The 18410-nt window shown below is 45.2% G+C and overlaps 1 protein-coding gene across 1 annotated transcript in view; it reads right to left on the bottom strand.

Annotated features, from left to right (window-relative positions):
- Positions 1–18410, bottom strand: part of LOC136613178 (uncharacterized) — a 110089-nt gene that overhangs the window by 61827 nt on the left and 29852 nt on the right. The window contains exons 3-5 of the mRNA XM_066594019.1: positions 15253–15592; positions 12036–12320; positions 6295–6561 (exon numbers count right to left, since the gene is read on the bottom strand). Coding sequence (XP_066450116.1) covers positions 6295–6561; positions 12036–12320; positions 15253–15529 — 829 coding nt within the window. The 5' untranslated portion in view covers positions 15530–15592. The remainder of the gene's footprint in view (positions 1–6294; positions 6562–12035; positions 12321–15252; positions 15593–18410) is intronic.

The following is an 18410-nucleotide window of genomic DNA, read 5'->3' as shown; positions in this document are numbered from 1 at the left end:
AGCAAGACTGTGTCACCGCTCCCCAGTCAAGGCTGAGTCGGTGGGAGCACTGTAAAAGGATGGTGAGGGAGTACGTAGCCAATCGCACGACCGTCCTCCGTGACGCCTCTGCCCCTACAACTACTGGGTGTCGAAGCTGGACACGTGGCCTGAACTCGCGCTGTATGCCCTGGAGGTGCTTGCTTGTCCTGCGGCTAGCGTCTTGTCAGAGAGTGTGTTTAGTGCGGCTGGGGGAATCATCACGGATAAGCGTACCCGCCTGTCAACCGACAGTGCCGACAGGCTTACACTCATCAAGATGAACAAAGCCTGGATTTCCCCAGACTTCTCTTCTCCACCAGCGGACAGCAGCGATACCTAAGCAATACGTAGGCTGCACCCGCGGATGGAAGCATCGTTCTCTATCACCATCAAAAACGGGGACCTTTTAGCTTCAACAATCTGTGTATTATATTCATCCTCCTCCTCCTGCTCCTCCTCCTGAAACCTCTCATAATCACGCCGAACGGGCAATTTTTCTTAGGCCCACAAGGCTCAGTCACAATTTTTATACGTTTCAATGCTCATTAAAGCGTTGAAACTTGCACCTGAACCAATTTGTATTTTAACTGGGCTGCCTCCAGGCCTAGTTACAAATTAAGCCACAGTAACCAAAGCGATTAATGGGTTTCACCTGCCCTCTTGGTTGGGCATGGGCAATTTTTCTGAGGTACATTAGTACTGTTGGTACACCAATTTTTATGGGCCCTCGCCTACAGTGTAATCCTATTAATTTTTAGCCCACCTGCATTAAACCTGACATTACCTCAGCTGTGCTGGGCAATGCAATGGGATATATATATATTTACCGCCGGTGGGTTCCAGGGAGCCACCCATGCTGTCGGTCCACGCAGAGTTGTAACTGCATGTGTCCACTTCTAAAGAACCCCAGTCTGACTGGGGCATGCAGTGTGGGCCGAAGCCCACCTGCATTAAACTTCACAGTACCTCATCTGTGCTGGGCACTGCAATGGGATATATTTATGTACCGCCGGTGGGTTCCAGGGAGCCACCCATGCTGAAGGTCCACACGGAGTTGTAACTGCATGTGTCCACTTCTAAAGAACCCCAGTCTGACTGGGGCATGCAGTGTGGGCCGAAGCCCACCTGCATTAAACCTGACGTTAGCTTTGCTGTCCAGGGCACTGCAATGGGATATATTTATGTTTCGCCGGTGGCTTCCTGGTACCCACCCAAGCTGTCGTTCCACACGGAGTTGTAACTGCATGTGTCCACTTCTAAAGAACCCCAGTCTGACTGGGGCATGCAGTGTGGGCCGAAGCCCATCTGCATTTAATCTGACGTTAGCTCTGCTGTCCAGGGCACTGCAATGGGATACATTTATGTACAGCCGGTGGGTTCCAGGGAGCCACCCATGCTGTGGGTGCACACGGAATTCCCATTGCGGAGTTGTACCTGCCTGTGACTATTTATAAAAAACCCCGGTCTGACTGGGGCATGCAGACACCTTGACAGAATGAATAGTGTGTGTCACATAGGTTCCCCATTGCTATGCCCACGTGTGCAGCTCCTGATGGCGGTGGCACAGGATTATATTTCTCATTGCTTCTGTACAGCATTGTGGGCTATCGCCCTGCCCCTTTTAAAGAGGGTCGCTGCCTAGCCGTGCCAACCCTCTGCAGTGTGTGCCTGCAGTTCCTCCTCATGGCAGACGCACTTATAAATAGACATGAGGGTGGTGTGGCATGAGGGTAGCTGAAGGCTGCGCAGGGACACTTTGGTGTGCGGGGGGGGGGGGGGGGTTGGGCAGCATGTAACCCAGGAGAAGTGGCAACGGAGTGTCATGCAGGCAGTGATTGTGCTTTGTTGAAGGTAGTGTGGTGCTTAGCTAAGGTATGCATTGCTAATGAGGGCTTTTCAGAAGTAAAAATTGTTGGGAGGGGGGGGGGCCCACTCTTGCCACTATTGTGGCTTAATAGTGGGACCTGGGAACTTGAGATGCAGTCCAACATGTAGCCCCTCGCCTGCCCTATCCGTTGCTATGTCGTTCCCATCACTTTCTTGAATTGCCCAGATTTTCACAAATGGAAACCTTAGCGAGCATCGGCGATATACAAAAATGCTCGGGTCGCCCATTGACCTCAATGGGGTTCGTTATTCGAAACGAACCCTTGAGCATCGCGAAAATTTCGTCCCGAGTAACGAGCACCCGAGCATTTTGGTGCTCGCTCATCTCTCTTGGTGACCAAACATTTGAAGCATTCTCCATCTCTTGGAAGTGATTTCACGAATTGCTTTATCAATCCCAATTTTATATGAAGAGGTGGTAGACGAACGTTATGTGGAGGTACCAAAGTTTCTCGGAGGACATTTCTTTGACCGACTGTGAGCACCCTCGGCTGCCAACTCTTCTTGGTCCAGCGAGTTTGACAGTCTCGACTGTCCAATAGACACAGAAAACAAGGGTATTTGGTATATCCAGCTTGTTGCCCAAGCAGCATGCACAAGACCTTTAAATCCCCACACACTTGACAACCGTGGTCTTCCAAGTTTTCTTAGCTTTCCTTCAAGTGTACGGAATGACCTACAGAGATGGAAGCGTAAAATCTGCTGTTGTGGAGCAAAACTGCTTTGAGACTTCTTCTTGAAAAATCTATGAAAAAAACGCTATTGCGTTGAATCATATTGGATTTTGAATTGAACCATCGAACCTTCAACATTGATGAAATAAACCAACTTGTCTTCCTGGGCAGAGTAAGGAATGAACTCCTTTTCACGATGTCTCAACCATGAAAAAGACACTCTTGGCAATAATAAATTCCTGCTTTTGAGTCTTGAACCGAGTAACTCAGCGGCATCTTTGGGAAGATTCAAGTCTCTTATCAAATTATTCTTCTCCTGGGAGAAAAATGTTGGTCTTGTATCATCTTCAAAGTCAGAGCTTAATTCGTCCTCAGGTTCAGGTATGACTCCAACTTCATCGGAGCTAGGTATCTCTTCCAAAGTAGCAGGGGGCTTTGGTACTGGTATATCTGTGCCATGGGGGATGGGATGAATTGCTGAGTAAATATTAGGGTATGAAATGGAATGCTCTCATTTGGAATTATACCCTTTCACATCGCCTAAACAGTCGTCACTATGGTTCTTTTGCTCGCCCCATACGATAGGAATCTCATAACAGAAATTTTTTTTCTTAATCTTGAACCAATTTCAGAGGCCCTCAACACCGTTTGCACACTTTATGAGGCGCCCAAATTTTATCTTAATCTCCAAGTTTTAGTCAGAAGCATGCAAAGTATACTTTTTTCACAAAGTCTGTAATATTCAGCTGTTGCTTAAACACTGTATATCCACCACAAATGAAACAGAAACTGTCAGACGAATTAATACACTTCCGTGGAGCCATAACGCTAACTTGGGGAAATACGGTTTAGGAATGACGAGCTAACACGAAGAGATTATCGCCAAAGGAGATGGGAGGTCACAGCCTCACAGCAGGGGGATTTCTAGAGCGGCTATAGAATCATACTGTCAGCACAGGTGCCACCTAGTGGTTCGCTATGGCGATAAGGAAGGAGGACGGCTGCTCCGTAGAGAGTGATTGCTGTGGCGTGCTAAGACCTTGCTCATGGCAGCCAATCAGTTCCTGGGGGCGTCACCGCCCTGTCAAGCACCCTGTATCTTTTCTGCACCCATACATCCGTTGGTGATGCAATAGTACCACAGACGAGAACTAGAGATGAGCGAACGTACTCGTATCGAGTAATTACTCGATCGAGCACCGCCATTTTCGAGTACTTCAGTACTCGGGCGAAAAGATTCGGGGGAGGGGGGGCGGGGAGAGGCATGGCAGCGCGGGGGCAGCGGGGAACAGGGGGGAGCCCTCTCTCCCTCTCCCCCCACTCCCCTCTGCTACCCCCCGCGCCGCCACAGCGCCCCCCGAATCTTTTCGCCCGAGTACGGAAGTACTCGAAAATCGCGGTATTCGGGTGAACAAGGGGTGTGGCCGAGCACGTTTGCTCATCTCTAGTGAGAACTAAGAAAAAAAAAATTGAATCAAACCCGTGCATGTCAGAGCCTGTGCGGTCAGCTTGCAACACGTTGATGCTGGTTTCCATTAGCTCACTCAGTTCTATTCTTTGAAAGTTATGTTTTTTTGGCATTGTATCTCTTAAATGCACTGTTGTGAATTAATTAATAGTAATTTGACTTACAATTTTGTTAAAAACCCTAAAATAAAAAAACAAATACCAAAAATTGAGAAAAAATTCCTAAATTTGAAGAGAATTTTGCATTTTGTGGTAAATCCTGACGTCTAGGATTTTTTTCAATTCTTTTTTTGTTTTCAGCCCACCAGAATACATGAAAATTAGTTGAAAATAATCAAACAGCTTTTTAGTCGCAGATTTGTGTTATAAATCAGGGTCTTTTCAGACCTCAGAGGGAATACAGATAGTTGAGGTGTCCACGCACCTACAGTAGCTGAAGACCAAATGCTTGCTTCCCCATCAGCTGTTTTCCCAACTCCCAGGCATACAAAAACACTCTGTTCAACTATGCAGTCATGTATTTTTTCATGCATGAGGAGAAAGCTTCACTAGGCAGATCCAGCAACAGCTTATCACTAGAGGCAACAACAGGAACTTCAACATGTCTAATTCTTCTGTATGGGTTGGGAGACTGCTTGCAGGACTGAAATGGTTAATGTCTGATATGTCCTGTCTGGAAAATGTATCGTTTTGTGTCTATCGTTTGTGGTCATGTCATGACGCTTAAAGGGGTTGTCTCGCGAAAGCAAGTGGGGTTAAGCACTTCTGTATGGCCATATTAATGCACTTTGTAATGTACATCGTGCATTAAATATGAGCCATATAGAAGTTATTCCCTTACCTGCTCCGTTGCTAGTGTCCCTGTCGCCATGGCTCCATCTAATTTCGCTGTCTTCTGGCGTTTTTAGACGCGCTTGCGCAGTCCGGTCTTCTGCCTGGTGAATGGGGCCGCTCGTGCCGGAGAGCTGCTCACCGCGTCGTCATCGTAGCTCCGCCCCATCACGTGTGCCGATTCCAGCCAATCAGGAGGCTGGAATCGACAATGGAACGCAAGGAAGGAGAAGAAAATCCACGGTGCACCATGGGAGAAGACCCGCGGTCCACCGTGGGAGAAGACCAGCGGCGCCATCTTTAAAAGAAGAAATGAAGAAGCTGCAGAACACTGATGCAGGTAAGCGCAATCTGCTTTTTAAAAACTAACCTATGCTTTCTTTTTAACAGGGCAGAATGCCGGGGTAAGTGAAAAAAAATTTTTTCCGCCGCGGGACAACCCCTTTAATATATGTGTTTACAGAATGAAATGCAAAGGAGTTGTTGTTGGGAGTTGAGAGTAGTCAGTCTGAGGACTAGAGAGTGACAGACACTACAGAAAGGTTGCCAGGTCGGTCTATGTGCAAGTAGCATAGAAGAATCTGAGAAGTGATTTGTTGTTCCCGCCTGGGCCTTGCCTTAGCAGCTATGTCTAAAGAAGTGAATGTACCCGGACTGAGAGAAACGTGTGAAGACCACATGAGTCCGGAGAGGGAGAAAGGAACCGCTAGCAACCGAGAGAAACGTGAGTGACTGGCAGGAGAGAGAGTTACCAGGAGAATGTCTACAGATAACTGGGACTGTAGAGATACAAATACCCTGTGAATCCTCCCTGCATCACCACTGTAAGAATTGTTGGACTCTTGTCATTGATACTTGTTAAGTAATCAAGCAGAACCAAACACTACCGATTCCTGTTTAGAAAAGTATAGTTTCTGTGTGGACTATTGTATTTTCCAGAATTTTTCATCTCCAAAGATCCACCGCAGAGGACAGAATGTTGGCATCACAAGTGCAAGTTGGACTAGAGGTAACCATGGGAACTGTCCCTGTAATCTCCCACAGCAGTAACAAGGTTGGATCCCGAGCTGCCCTCAGGGAGGAGTTGGTAGAGCCCCATGACAAGGTTAACATCTCTACCCCGCTGTCTCCTCGGCTGAGGGCCTGCTCCTCGGACGCTGCAGGGCCTATAGTATTTAAAAACTGCATCCATGTGTATTCTTACCGTGGTCACTAATAGGCTCTAGGCTAGGCTGACATGTTTTTATAGTGGCCTGGTCTGTTGGAAGCATAGCAGAAGCTGATGCTTGTCTGTTTATTGATAGCCGGGCTCCTGCTCTAACAGCCGGATCGGAGAAACCTCCAAATCAGAAATGGGATTTCAGATGTCCATTCTTACCCCTGAGGTGTGATAATTTTGCTTCTCTCCACTTACTGTCATTTCTTTGCAAGTCCTTGATGAGCTGTTCGTTGAGTCTTCTGAGTGTGATATAAGCCTTATACTTCCCAGCGTCCTCCCAGTGACTGATGACATCACACAGTTCTCTCATCTTGTCCCGATTTGTCGGCTTTTTCACCACATCATCATACTGTTCCTGGGTCAGTAGCTTCTGGTCCCGGAGATCACGTAGAACTGGATCCACATCTGTTATCCTTCTAATAAGATCTGATCGGTGATGATCTATAAAGGTTACCCCGAGTCCTGTGGGGAGAGAATCATGGGAGAAGGACACAAAGTCGTTACATTCTGGATGGTTCTAGATATTTCTCCTACTACAGTATTTCTCTAAAGGGTTTTTCAGCCTATGATACAATGTATTTATATAGGATCTGTCCGTCTCCAGACTCATCAGATTAGTAATTACTTGGATTCTACATGAAATAAGCCCACTGCAGTATCTTTTTTTAAAGCTAAGCACTGCGCTATTCTTCTGTTATTCTTCTTGCAAATGTATAAGTATATAGAAAACGGGATGTGGGATTCTAAGAAAACAGTTCTACAATATTTGAAATATTTTATGAGGAATTAAAGCATTTATTAAATTGAAGGGGGCGTTATTACTAATTGACGGGGCATTATTAGTAATTGGGGACACAGATGGGGCCACATATTTAGTGGGGCACTATTACTATAGGGAAATAGTGAGAGGGCAGATATAGCAGGGTTGGGAGAGTCTGCTGAGATGAGCTGTTGCTGTAAGAAGTATTCATGGGGTCTAGGCCCAGATAGAAAAGAAAAATGAAATGGATGACACCAGTTAGAGATGATATCACTTGTGATCATTGGAGGCAACTGCACTGCAATCACTATCACTGGGTAGAGCCAGTTACTATTATTGTTGACTGCATTATTTACAGGTACACTAGAGTTGATCTGCAATATCTTATATACATACACATTTGTTTTTTTTTTTGGGGGGGGGAGTGGCGGCAGTTTTACATACAGCACTGTGTAAAGGCTTTAGGTATGTGGAAAAAATGCTGCAAAGTGGGAATGCTTTCAAAAATGTAAGTGCAATTACCTAATCACGAGTCCTGTGTCCTCATTCTTCTGACCGCTGGGTTACTGCACCCCCAGCAGTGGAATATCTAAGCGGCCACCATGTGGGTTTGTCCATCAGTATCATTGAAATATATGAAGTGCCAACTGTGCATGCTTGGTCCATGTTTCATGTATTCTAATGCCAATGCAGGGGAGCAGTGACCCCCAGAGTAGCAGGCAGGGGTACATAGAATACCCTTTACCAGGAACAGTCAGCAAGTTACCCCCAATCCTGTGGGCTTCCCTTTGACATGGGATGACTTGTGATCTTGGTACCACCCCTTCATATAACTTATACAACTGTCCATGAAATTAATGGATATGTGTGTGATGTTTTTTGAGGCTGTTCATACTTAACCCCTTAGTGACGGCCCCATTGCCTTTTTACGTCCTAGCTAACTGGGCTTTAATCCAAGAGGACATAAAAACATGCATCCTTTTAGGATCAAAGCCCTGTTGGCTGAGGATCTGACAGCTCCATGCTGTCAGTTCCTGGAGGTAACCGGCAGCCTGGAGCTGTCATCCCGAGCTGCAGGGAGCCCCCCCTCCCCCCCCCCCCCCCAGCAATGTGATCAGCACTATCCAATGGATAGTGCCGATCGCAATAAAGTGAATAAAACGTTTAAAAAGTTTAAAGATTCAGATGCCCTGATGAATTGGATCCATCAGGGCAGCTGAGATTACTCACCCACCTTGTCCGTGGTGTCCCGCGGTGAACTGGTCCTCCGGGACCCGTAGCCGCTCTTCTGTGCATGCGCGCCAGACACATGACATCATGCGCATGTGCAGAAGGCTAGGAGCCCTGGCAAATTTGAAATCCCCTGGCTACCGGCTCTTGAAGATAGTCGGGAACCAGGATATGTCACCGGGACTGCAGTGACTGGTCCCTGGGCCCATGATCGCCGCTATCCAATGGATAGCGGCGATCACAAAAAAGTTTTAAAAAGTTGAAAAAAAATTAAAGTTTCACCCCACCTCATGGATCGGATCCATGAGGGGAGGTGAAAATACTCACCCCGGGTCCTCTGCGATGTCCCGCTGTTCTGGACGTCAATCATCAGGCGCGTGCACAGCGGGGCTTGTGGCCTGGGAAATTTAAAATCCCTCTTCTCCTGGCTAATATGTGTAGCTAGGAGCAAAAAGATGTCACCGGGGACCGCTGTATGCGGTTCCCAGTGTCGTGATCACTGTTATCCAAATGATCATTTAGAGTAAAAAAAAAAGTGTAAAAAAGAAAGGTTGAAAAAGCTTACGTTTCATCTCCCCTTATGGATCAAATCCATGAGGGAGGATTAAATTACATACTTAAGGCCCCTGGATTTATCTGCGAACCTTACCCCAGCTATGCGTATGTCCATCGCCAAAATGGCAGACGCATGCGCAAAAGCCGTGGATTGCCAGGGTAATTTAAAATCCCCCTGCTCCTGGCTACAAAATGTAGCTGAGAGTCTGAAGAGATTTCACGGGGGGCCGTGGTAAGTGATTATCCAATGAATAATGGCGATCACATAAAAGTTAAATAAAAGTTGAAGTTCCATCTCTCCTCACCGATGCAATTGGTGTAAGGAGATGAAACTTTTAACTGGAGGCCTCCGTATTTGAACCCCGATGTGATCTTCCTCTGTGGACCTTTCTGGATTCTGCACATGCGACCACTGGCAAAATGCCGGACACATGCACAAGAGTCGGGGAGCCCAGGAAACTTAGAATCTCCTTGTTACGGGCAAGCAACAGTACCTAAGAGCCTGGAGCAGTAAGCAATGGCCTCGTTGAGTGAGCATCGGTCACGTGATAAAAAGGTAGCGATCTACCTTAGGCCGATCTCACACGACCGGATAGGAATTACGGATTCCGCATGCGTCTGATCTGCGGTAATACACAGATCAATCAAATGTGTTGGATTATACAATTCCACTCATATTAGCAGGTTGGAATTACGTAATCCCCTCGCAGGAAAACAGAACGTCGCAGGTTTTATTTTACTGCGGATTTCCGCAACATAGAGCCCATTGTGTTCCATGGTCACAGACATATCCGTATACACAACTACATTGTGTACGGGCGGTGGGCACCTTCGTCATCGCTAAGTAACGGCGTGGGAAATACAAACAAGGAAAGTTATAGTGTGCATGACCGCCTGTGTGAGTACACAGTTATGCGCAGTACATTACGCGTCTGTATGAAGCGCCGCGGCCACAAGCAGATCCCACATCCGGTTGTGTGAGCTCTGCGTTATTTAGATGCTACCTGTAATAGGTAATTTACAAGAAGCCCCGGGAACACTCGCCTTCCTGCATTTCCAGGAGCAGCTTGTTGAGCGCCTTCTGTGTGAGACCGCCGTACCTCAGCAAGCTTATGGAGACTCACAGTGCGCCACTTCACACCCCATCCCTGCCGTTGAGGTCAAGAAATACCCCCCAAGAAGCATGAAAGGAGGGGGAATACCCGTTTTTTTTGCCCCATGTGCCCATCTCAACCAGCTTCATAATTACCCCTGTCTTTGGACATACCACACAGTTTACATTATTACTTTTATATAAAATTTGGGGAATGTCAAAAAGTTGATTGTGGGGGATTATTTTTAGGGAGTCAATTTTTTTTCCGCACAAGTGAGCAATGGGGCCTGGAATTTATTCAGTTGTGTCCTGAAATCCACGGGTGTTCCCTGCATTAGATTCATTCAAATACTGTGGGATCAAAATACACAGTAGATGAATTTGTAAGGGATCTAGTTTTCAAAATGGGGTCGTTTGAGGGGGTTCTTTATTGTTTTGGCTGCTCAGTGGCTCTATAAGTGGGCAATGGGCCTGAAATTTATTCAGTTGTACCCTGAAATCCAACGGGTGTTCCCTCCATTACAGCCCGAGTCATGTTACCTGTAATTAGATCAGGACCACAATGGGTATGTTGCTGAACACGGAACAAACAGGGGTATCCATTTTGGGGTGAAAATTTTCATTCATTTGTGTGCTGTCCAATAAAAACTGTTTTTAAATTGACACAATTGCCAAAAAAATTAAAATTGTAATTTTTTTCCTACTGCTTTGCTTAGATTTATTCAAAAATTGTAGGTCAAAAATTCTCAGTAGACCCCTAGATGAATTCATTAAGGGGTCTAGTCTTCAAAATGGGATTATTTCTTGAGGTTCACGTTTTGGCCACTCAAGGGCTCTACAAGAGGGCAATGGGGCCTAAATCACCTTCATGCAAAATTTCTGTTCTGAAAGCTACCGACTACTCCTTTCATTTTGGGCCCTGTTGTGCATCCAGACATAAGATTAGGGCCACAATGAGTATGTCTCTGAACACGGGAAAAACAGGGGTATCCATTTTGGGGTGCAAGTCTTCATTCATCTATGTGTTGTACAAAAAAAGCTGTTTTTATAATGACAGAATTGCCAAAAAAATGAAACTCATAATTTTTCCTTATGCTTTGCCTAAATTCATTCAAAAACTGTGGGGTAAAAATATGCAGCACACCCCTAGATTAATGCGGCTCTAGTTTTCAAAATGGGGTCATCTGTGGGGTTTTGGCCGCTAAAGAGCTCTATGAGTGTGCTACAGGGGTTAAAATCACTTTCAAGCAAAATTTCTGTTCTGAAAGACACTGACTACTCCTTTCTTTTTGGGTCCCGTTGTGCTTCCAGACATAAGATTAGGGCCATAATGGGTATGTCTCTGAACACAGGACAAACAGGGGTATTCATTTTGGGGTGTCAATCCTCATTTTCATATAAGCTATAGGAAAAAATGTCTTTAAAATGACATATTTGCAAAAATATGAAATTTTACTTTTTCTCCTCTAAATTGAATTACTTCCTGAAAAAAAACTGTGGGGTCAAAATACTCCTGACCCCCCTCAGTGAATACATTAAGGGGTGTAGTTTTTAAAATCGGGCCATTTGTAGGGGTATCTATCATTCTGACACCTATGAGCCTTTGCAATCTTGGCTTGGTGTAGGAAAACAAAGTGTTCCTCAAGTTATGTTAAATTTACATGTCTCCTAAATAATTTAAAAAAACTAAAGTTTTTGAAATGTGAATCCAGAATAAATCAAACAGATAAAAATATGTATCTTAGCAAAAATGTGTGCAGTATGTTTGCACATATTTGAGATATTACAGTTGAAAATGTGAAAAAAATTACAATTTTTTCAAACTTTTCCCAATATTGGCACTTTTAATAAATATTCACAAGTTCTATCGGTCTATTTTTACCACCTAAATGAAGTACAACATGTGCTGAAAAAAACAATGTCAGAATCACTAGGATATGCAAAACCTTTAAGGAGTTATTCTATGTTGAGTGACACATGTCAGATTTCCAAAATTTGGCGTTGTCACTAAGGCGCAAACAGGCTTGGTCACTGAGGAGTTGAGCAAGTTATTACGGCTGTAATTATTGTCATTGTCCAGCTCACAGTAACTGCTGGTAATGAGATCATATCAGTATCCGACTACAGACAGGAATCACTTATAAATCATTATTGGGATGGTTTTCCAATGTGACCGTAAAAAATGTTGGTTGTCTGGGATTTTTGGATTATTTGTCCATAAAAAAGAAAAATTCCGGATATAAATGTAAGATAAATGTCTCCTGGATATAATATTCTTCCCATCATGTTAGCACTTACCTTCCTCTAACTGGGATTCAGCTTCCTGCATCTTCAGGTCAATGATGACACGAGGATTATACTCATAGAAAGTTTGATAAACTTCATCCTTATCCCGGTCATCCCAGTCTCTGATACTCTCATACAGACGTCTCATCTTCTCCTCGGGGTTTCCTGGTCTTGTTATATAATTCCGCTCTTTCTTTTTTAGGACACCCTTTCGGTACAGATCATCTGCGACTTGACCTACAGCTTTTATTCCGTTAATTAGATCCGCTCTGTGTCGGTCTATAAAGTGACGTCTTGCTATAGAGACAAATACAAGAATCACACAGAGGAGAAAGGGTTAATCTAACATCTTGATGTCATTGTAGAGCAGATGATGTCAGTGATGCCGGCAGAGAAGGACATTCTGTCTACATGTGGGGGGGTGGTGGTGGGACAGCAGGACAGGATGGTGACAGACCAGATTATGATTATATTAATAAACTCTCCTGAACTGAACCTAGAATACTCTTCCCGCTCTGTCGGACGGACGGTACCGGACCCACAAGGGTAGTTCCAGTTTAGGATTCTTTAATGCATTTGTGTTCAATCAGGATAATTTTTTGGTCATTCTTTGGACCGTTCTCCTCCGTCCAGATCTATTGTCTGTTGCTTATTCAGAGGAGCCCGGACAAAACTACACTCGGCGACACGGAGTATAGTTGCACCCGAATGAGAAATTTTGTCTTGTCGTAACCTACATGGCCCACAAAATGAAGTTAACGTCATTTTTACTACACCATTAAAAAAAATCTTCCCAAAAATGACACATTTGTATTTTTTCCCATTTCACTTCAATTAAAAATGTTAGCTTTCTAGATGTGTTACAGATCCAGCAAAGTATAACATGACTGATAACTTAACTTTATGATAATTTACTTTATTTTAAGCAATTGAAGTTATTTTCTAATGGCAATGAAAGCCATTGAAAAGCAATTGTATGACAAATAATAGACACAACTCCATCTCACAGTATGTGATGATAAATATCTCCACAGCCAGTTTAGGGAGAGGTTACATTGGTATTATAATTCAGTGTGGAGAGATAATGTGAGAGTATTACAGTATCCCTACTGATGAGCACAATAATATTAATAATCTTACAGCGCCAACTTATTCCGTAGTGCTTTCAAGCACAGAAGAACATGTACAATACAATAATTCCATGTGATATGCAATGAGTTTAAAAACAGCTGGCGTGGGGGTAATGCAGGAGGTACAAGGATGGGGGGGATGAGGCATGGGGGAGCATAGGCAGTACAGGAATTACGTATGGAAATCAGTTATTAGGAAGCAAACGGGGTGGGGCAGTAAGGAGGTGCAGGGGTAGAGGTTGTATGCAATAAGCAGGTAGGAAGGTGTTTGGAGCCATAGGGAAGGTCAGGGGGACTAGTTCAGGAGATTTGGTATGCCTCCCTGGAGAGGTGCTTTTTTAAGACTTGTCTGAAATTTCATGCATCGGGAATTATCCGGATGCCTTGGGGTAAAGTGTTCCAGAGGATGGGTGCTGCTCTGGTGAAGTCCTCTAGGCGAGCATGTGAGGTTCGTATCAGAGGGGTGTTTAGTCTGAGTGTATTAGCGGATCGGAGTGAGCGGGCTGGATGATGTACAGACAGCAGGGAAGCGATGTACGGTGGCGTGGTGCCATTAAGACCTTTGTAGGTGAGGGTGATGGGCAGCCAATGCAGTGACTAGCATAGTGCAGAAGCGTCTGAGTAATGGCTGGAAAGAAAAATGAGCCTAGCTGCCATGTTTAGTATAGATTGGAAAGGAGTGAGTCTGGTGAGGCCAATGTTGAGTGGGGAGTGGAGGGCGACCACGAGTCTCTTTAGCATGTCCGTGGTGAGAAACAGACAGATTTTATCAATATTTCTGAGGTGTAGGTGGCATGTTCGGTCCAGAGATTGGATGTGGGGGTAAAGGAGAGGTTAGAGTACAGTGTGACCCTAAGACAGTGGGTTGGAAGGCAGAAATATGATAAGGTCAGTTTTAGAGGGGTTAAGTTTGAGAAAAAGGAGGAACATAGTATTAGAGACAGCAGACAAACAGTGGGTGATATTTTGGAGGAATGGTTCAGAGATGTAAGGGAAGAGGTGTATAGCTGGGTGTCGTCAGCGTAGAGATGGTTTTGGAGGCCAAATTTGCAGATGGTTTGTCCAATTGGGGCTGTGTAGATAGAGAAGAGAAGGGGGATCAAGGACCGAGCCCTGGGGGACCCTAACAGCAAGTGGAAGAGGAGGGGAGATAGAGCAAGTAAAGGAGATGATGAAAGAGCGGTCAGAGAGGTAGGAAGCGAACCAGGAGACAGCAGTGTCCTTTAGGTCAATAGAGCGGAGCATAGTGAGAAGGAGGTCATGGTCGACAGTGTCAAATGCAGCAGAGAGGTCAAGGAGGATTAGTAGGGAGTTATCGCCTCTAGACTTTGCCTTCATCAGGTCATTTGATACTTTTGTGAGGGCGGTTTCGGTCGAGTGTAGAGAGCGGAAACCAGACTGGAGGAGGTCAAGGAGAGAGTTGTCAGAGTGAAAGCGTGTGAGGTGGATGAAAGCCAGGTAAGAAGCCCCACAACACCTTGCTGGACTGACTCAGCACCTCTTCACATACTGTAGGTATATAGGTGTAATTCTAATAATTATCTATATTTATATTCAAGATATTGAGCAGAGCTTTACAAATCAGGGGTAAAATGTGTTGTGGATATAATAACCTGTCAGGTGGTTGCTTTGGTGGACCTTTGTCTCTTCCCCTGTCATTAGTGGCGTTGCTGCTATTGTACTCTCACATTTTCTGTGGGTCACCATGAGGTCCTCAGTGTATAGGATAAACCAAGAGACAAAGTGCTTCATACCCCTTACATATAGGCATTGTTTGGCCATGTTCACATCTCCTTTGCTGCTCCGACATATAATTTCCTTTGGCTCAGTTATAGAAGCTGAAAAATGAAAATAATTGAAGCACCAGATCTGGCACATGCTGGATCCAAAGGGCTTCTGATAGACTCCATTGACTCTAATGAGGTCCATGGGACGTCCGGCATGTCGCTTAGTGCAACGTGTTGCGCTGTGTCATCCAGGATTTTGTGCTGGATCGGCACTGAGTCTAGGCTTCACCTTCCTTGTGACTTGTGATTACTGTGTATTGTGATACCCATTATCCATAATACAAGTATCAGATGCAGATGATCACTTCTTACCTTCCATCACGTCTTGTTGGAGCTCCTCACGGATTTTCTTCTCATTTATATCCTGTAGGATATCCAGGGTCACCTCAGCCCCATAGCCATCTCTGTAGTATGTACTGATCAGACCAGCAATGTGTTCTGGGTCTTTCCCCGTCAGCTCATCCTTGGGGATCTTTGTATATTGTCTTCTTACTTCCAAGACCCTCAGTTTCTCTATGAATTTCTGTAAGCTTGACTCCTCCAGCTTCTTCAGTGCCCTCACCAGGACCTCCTGTAATGTCAGCCCCATCCTTATATCCTATCGTTGGGGCTCTCGGATGTGGACTCCCCTCTGAGGTCACTTTGTTCTTACCTGTAAGAAAAATAACATCCATTAGTAGAAGTGATTATTCTCTATTTACCAGGTTTACTACAAGTATTCTTAAAAGAAGGAAGCTTCAGTAAGTCCTGGTCCCTCTCTACAAACCCTGCGCACATCTACTCTACATGTTCGCCTGATGTCACCACGGCGTCAAAGGCGTATTCCCACTTCATAATCTTAGTTTTTTTCAAAGCTCCAACAGATGATATAAAGTAAAGCTTGTCACACAGTGGGTGCACTAATATGATTTTGAACTACTCCTGAGTGCAGCAACTCTGGGCAGGAGAGGATAGGGACCCCAAGTGGCTGCATGTGGTAGGTGACCCAAACCGGCGGCAGGTGCAGCAAACACAAGTAGTCAGTGGTCAGCAAACCAGCAGCCACAGTCACAAAGGTGGTAGGAGGGGTTAACTGTATGCTTCTCTGATACTAAGCAGGAGACACTGACATTGTACCTATACACATAATACTCCTCTTATTAGACTCAGCTAGACGCTAGTTAGGAATTATTTATGGTACTCTGCTCATTTATGCTTGAAGTTGATCCTCTATTACAATATTCTCTTCCTTTTCAGTTCGTCAGTTAAAATAATAATTTCCATTTCTGAAGCTCTGTGGTCGGCCTTGTATCCTGTAACCAGTGTTTCACGACAACATCCATGACAAAGGTACTAGCCGAGGTCAGGACAGGAGAAGAAGGGGAAGCTGGGTCATAGTTATGGGTCAAAACGTGAAAATATGCAAAACCTTATGGAGTATATTGATCAGCAGCCTCCTGTGGGGCAGGATATATAAAATGACCCAGGGAAGGTCTGGATTAGTCATGAAAGCTGGCTGCACATGCTAACCCTTTAAGAGATGGATCGGTCACAGGTGAGTACTATATGGGCAGCACTGACAACAGCAGGGACATGTCATGTCTGCTGCACAGATGCCACAGGAGAAATTGATGATAGTGACGATTAGTAGGTGAGGCTGTGGCCATAACAAAGCTATTCTATCCCAAATATAGCCATAGAATTCCCTTCACGTGACGGAGGCCAAAAGAGTGTCCTTCTCACTGTGTAGGTACGTATTGTCTGCTATGCTGTACTATGTAATGGGCCACTGCAAAATAAGACTTACCGTGTGGTATATATATATATATATATTTTATTTATGTTAGCACTATAGGTGATAGATACCAATGTATAGCTATAGAGTGGCTTATACCAGAGCCTTCCATTGGAGGCATTTGTAAGGTAGAAGGTCCCTGGAGTATACAGCTAATGGAAGGCTCAGTTGTGAAGTCAACGTATTAGAACAAAAGGTAAACTTAGTGATGTACGATCCGACATCTGATGCAATACCCAGGAGTTAGAAAGGGAAGCTTTATAAATGTCGAGCTGGAACAGAGGGACATTAGGACGTCCAGAAGGGTTACACAGAATTATATGTGGAGGGGGCTGTCTCTATAGATGTTAACAATGTTGGTTGACTCTTATCTTTTACATTAACAAGACAGCAGGAAGTTTACTTTACTTTCACTTACAAGTTTAGGAAAGGGAGGGGGAGAGAGAGTGAGAGGACAAGGGGCGGGGAGGGGGGTAGTGGGTGAATTCCAACTGCTGCTATGTTCCTGGTATTTCCAGTGTATCTCAGCTACTGCTAGTAACACATAGATGAGAATAAATAAATAAATCTTGGTATTTGTATAGCGCCAACTTATTCCGCAGCGCTTTCAGGTAATTATTAATTAGCCGGCTACTTGAATCATGCAGGGATTGAACTTCCAACCTTCAGGTCATAGACGAGAGCTTACACTCTGGATTAGATATGTAAGATGGTGAAACAGTCCTCCTGCTGGGAATGTCCGTTTCTGTTGTAACTGTCATTTTGTTTTTTGACCACAAGAGGTCACTGTGCTCTGGACTGGGACAGAGAAAAAAGAAGTGCATCATGACCATAGAGAGCAGCAGAGGAAAGCGATTAGATGCGTGTGAGCGAGATGAGATGAGCTGGTGAGGACTGCAGCTAGCGAGACAGACACTGCGATCCACCGGAAAAAGGACCCCAACGAGGACCGGAGCTTCCGTGAGGGGAGCTGCATTAGAGACTGTTCCAGAGTTTGTCAGACTACCATCTTAACGGAGAAGATGGTCATTACAGACCGGGCTCAGAAGTAGCGGCGTCAGTGAGTTCATATGGTTCTTGGATGAAATCCTATTCCTGCGTTCCGGACAAAGTCTAAAGGTACCCACCAGACCCATCCGGGGTGCGGGGATCAAGGGGACCTCTTTGCTGGAGCTGCCGACAGTATGGCCATATCGCTCGAGAGTGCCACCAACAGACGGAACCTGAGCTGGCTTTAAACTTCCGACTGCCGCAGTAACAGGGCATCCTGCGGCAGTTCCCTCAGAGCTAAGCCCACTACGCAATGAACGCGATCTCTATGCCAGCAGTCCCATTATGGAAGCTGAGCTGGAGGGCCAAAAGGTACACTGCCTAGTGGATACCGGATCGGAATGCACCCTGATGCCGTTGGAGTTTTTCGAGAGACACTTCGGGCATATGATGGAACCGGAAGATGGAAGTGTTATCCGGTTGACAGCTGCCAATAATGGTGCAATGGATGTACAAGGGATCGTCTGGATGCGAATCCGGCTGTTTGGGCAGGACATTGGCAAAAAGGGGATCGTGCTGGTAGATCATCCGTCCCGAAAGGGACTCGATGTAACGCTGGGCATGAACGTGCTGAGAGACCTCGATCATCACCTCTATGCCAAGGAAGGGCCTAAATACTGGCAGCGGACCACCACGCACCGGCCAA

Source organism: Eleutherodactylus coqui, chromosome 2, assembly GCF_035609145.1.
Source record: "Eleutherodactylus coqui strain aEleCoq1 chromosome 2, aEleCoq1.hap1, whole genome shotgun sequence".
NCBI lineage: Eukaryota > Metazoa > Chordata > Amphibia > Anura > Eleutherodactylidae > Eleutherodactylus > Eleutherodactylus coqui.
The sequence above is the reverse complement of the archived record's forward strand: the minus strand, read 5'-3'. Positions and strand labels throughout refer to the sequence as shown.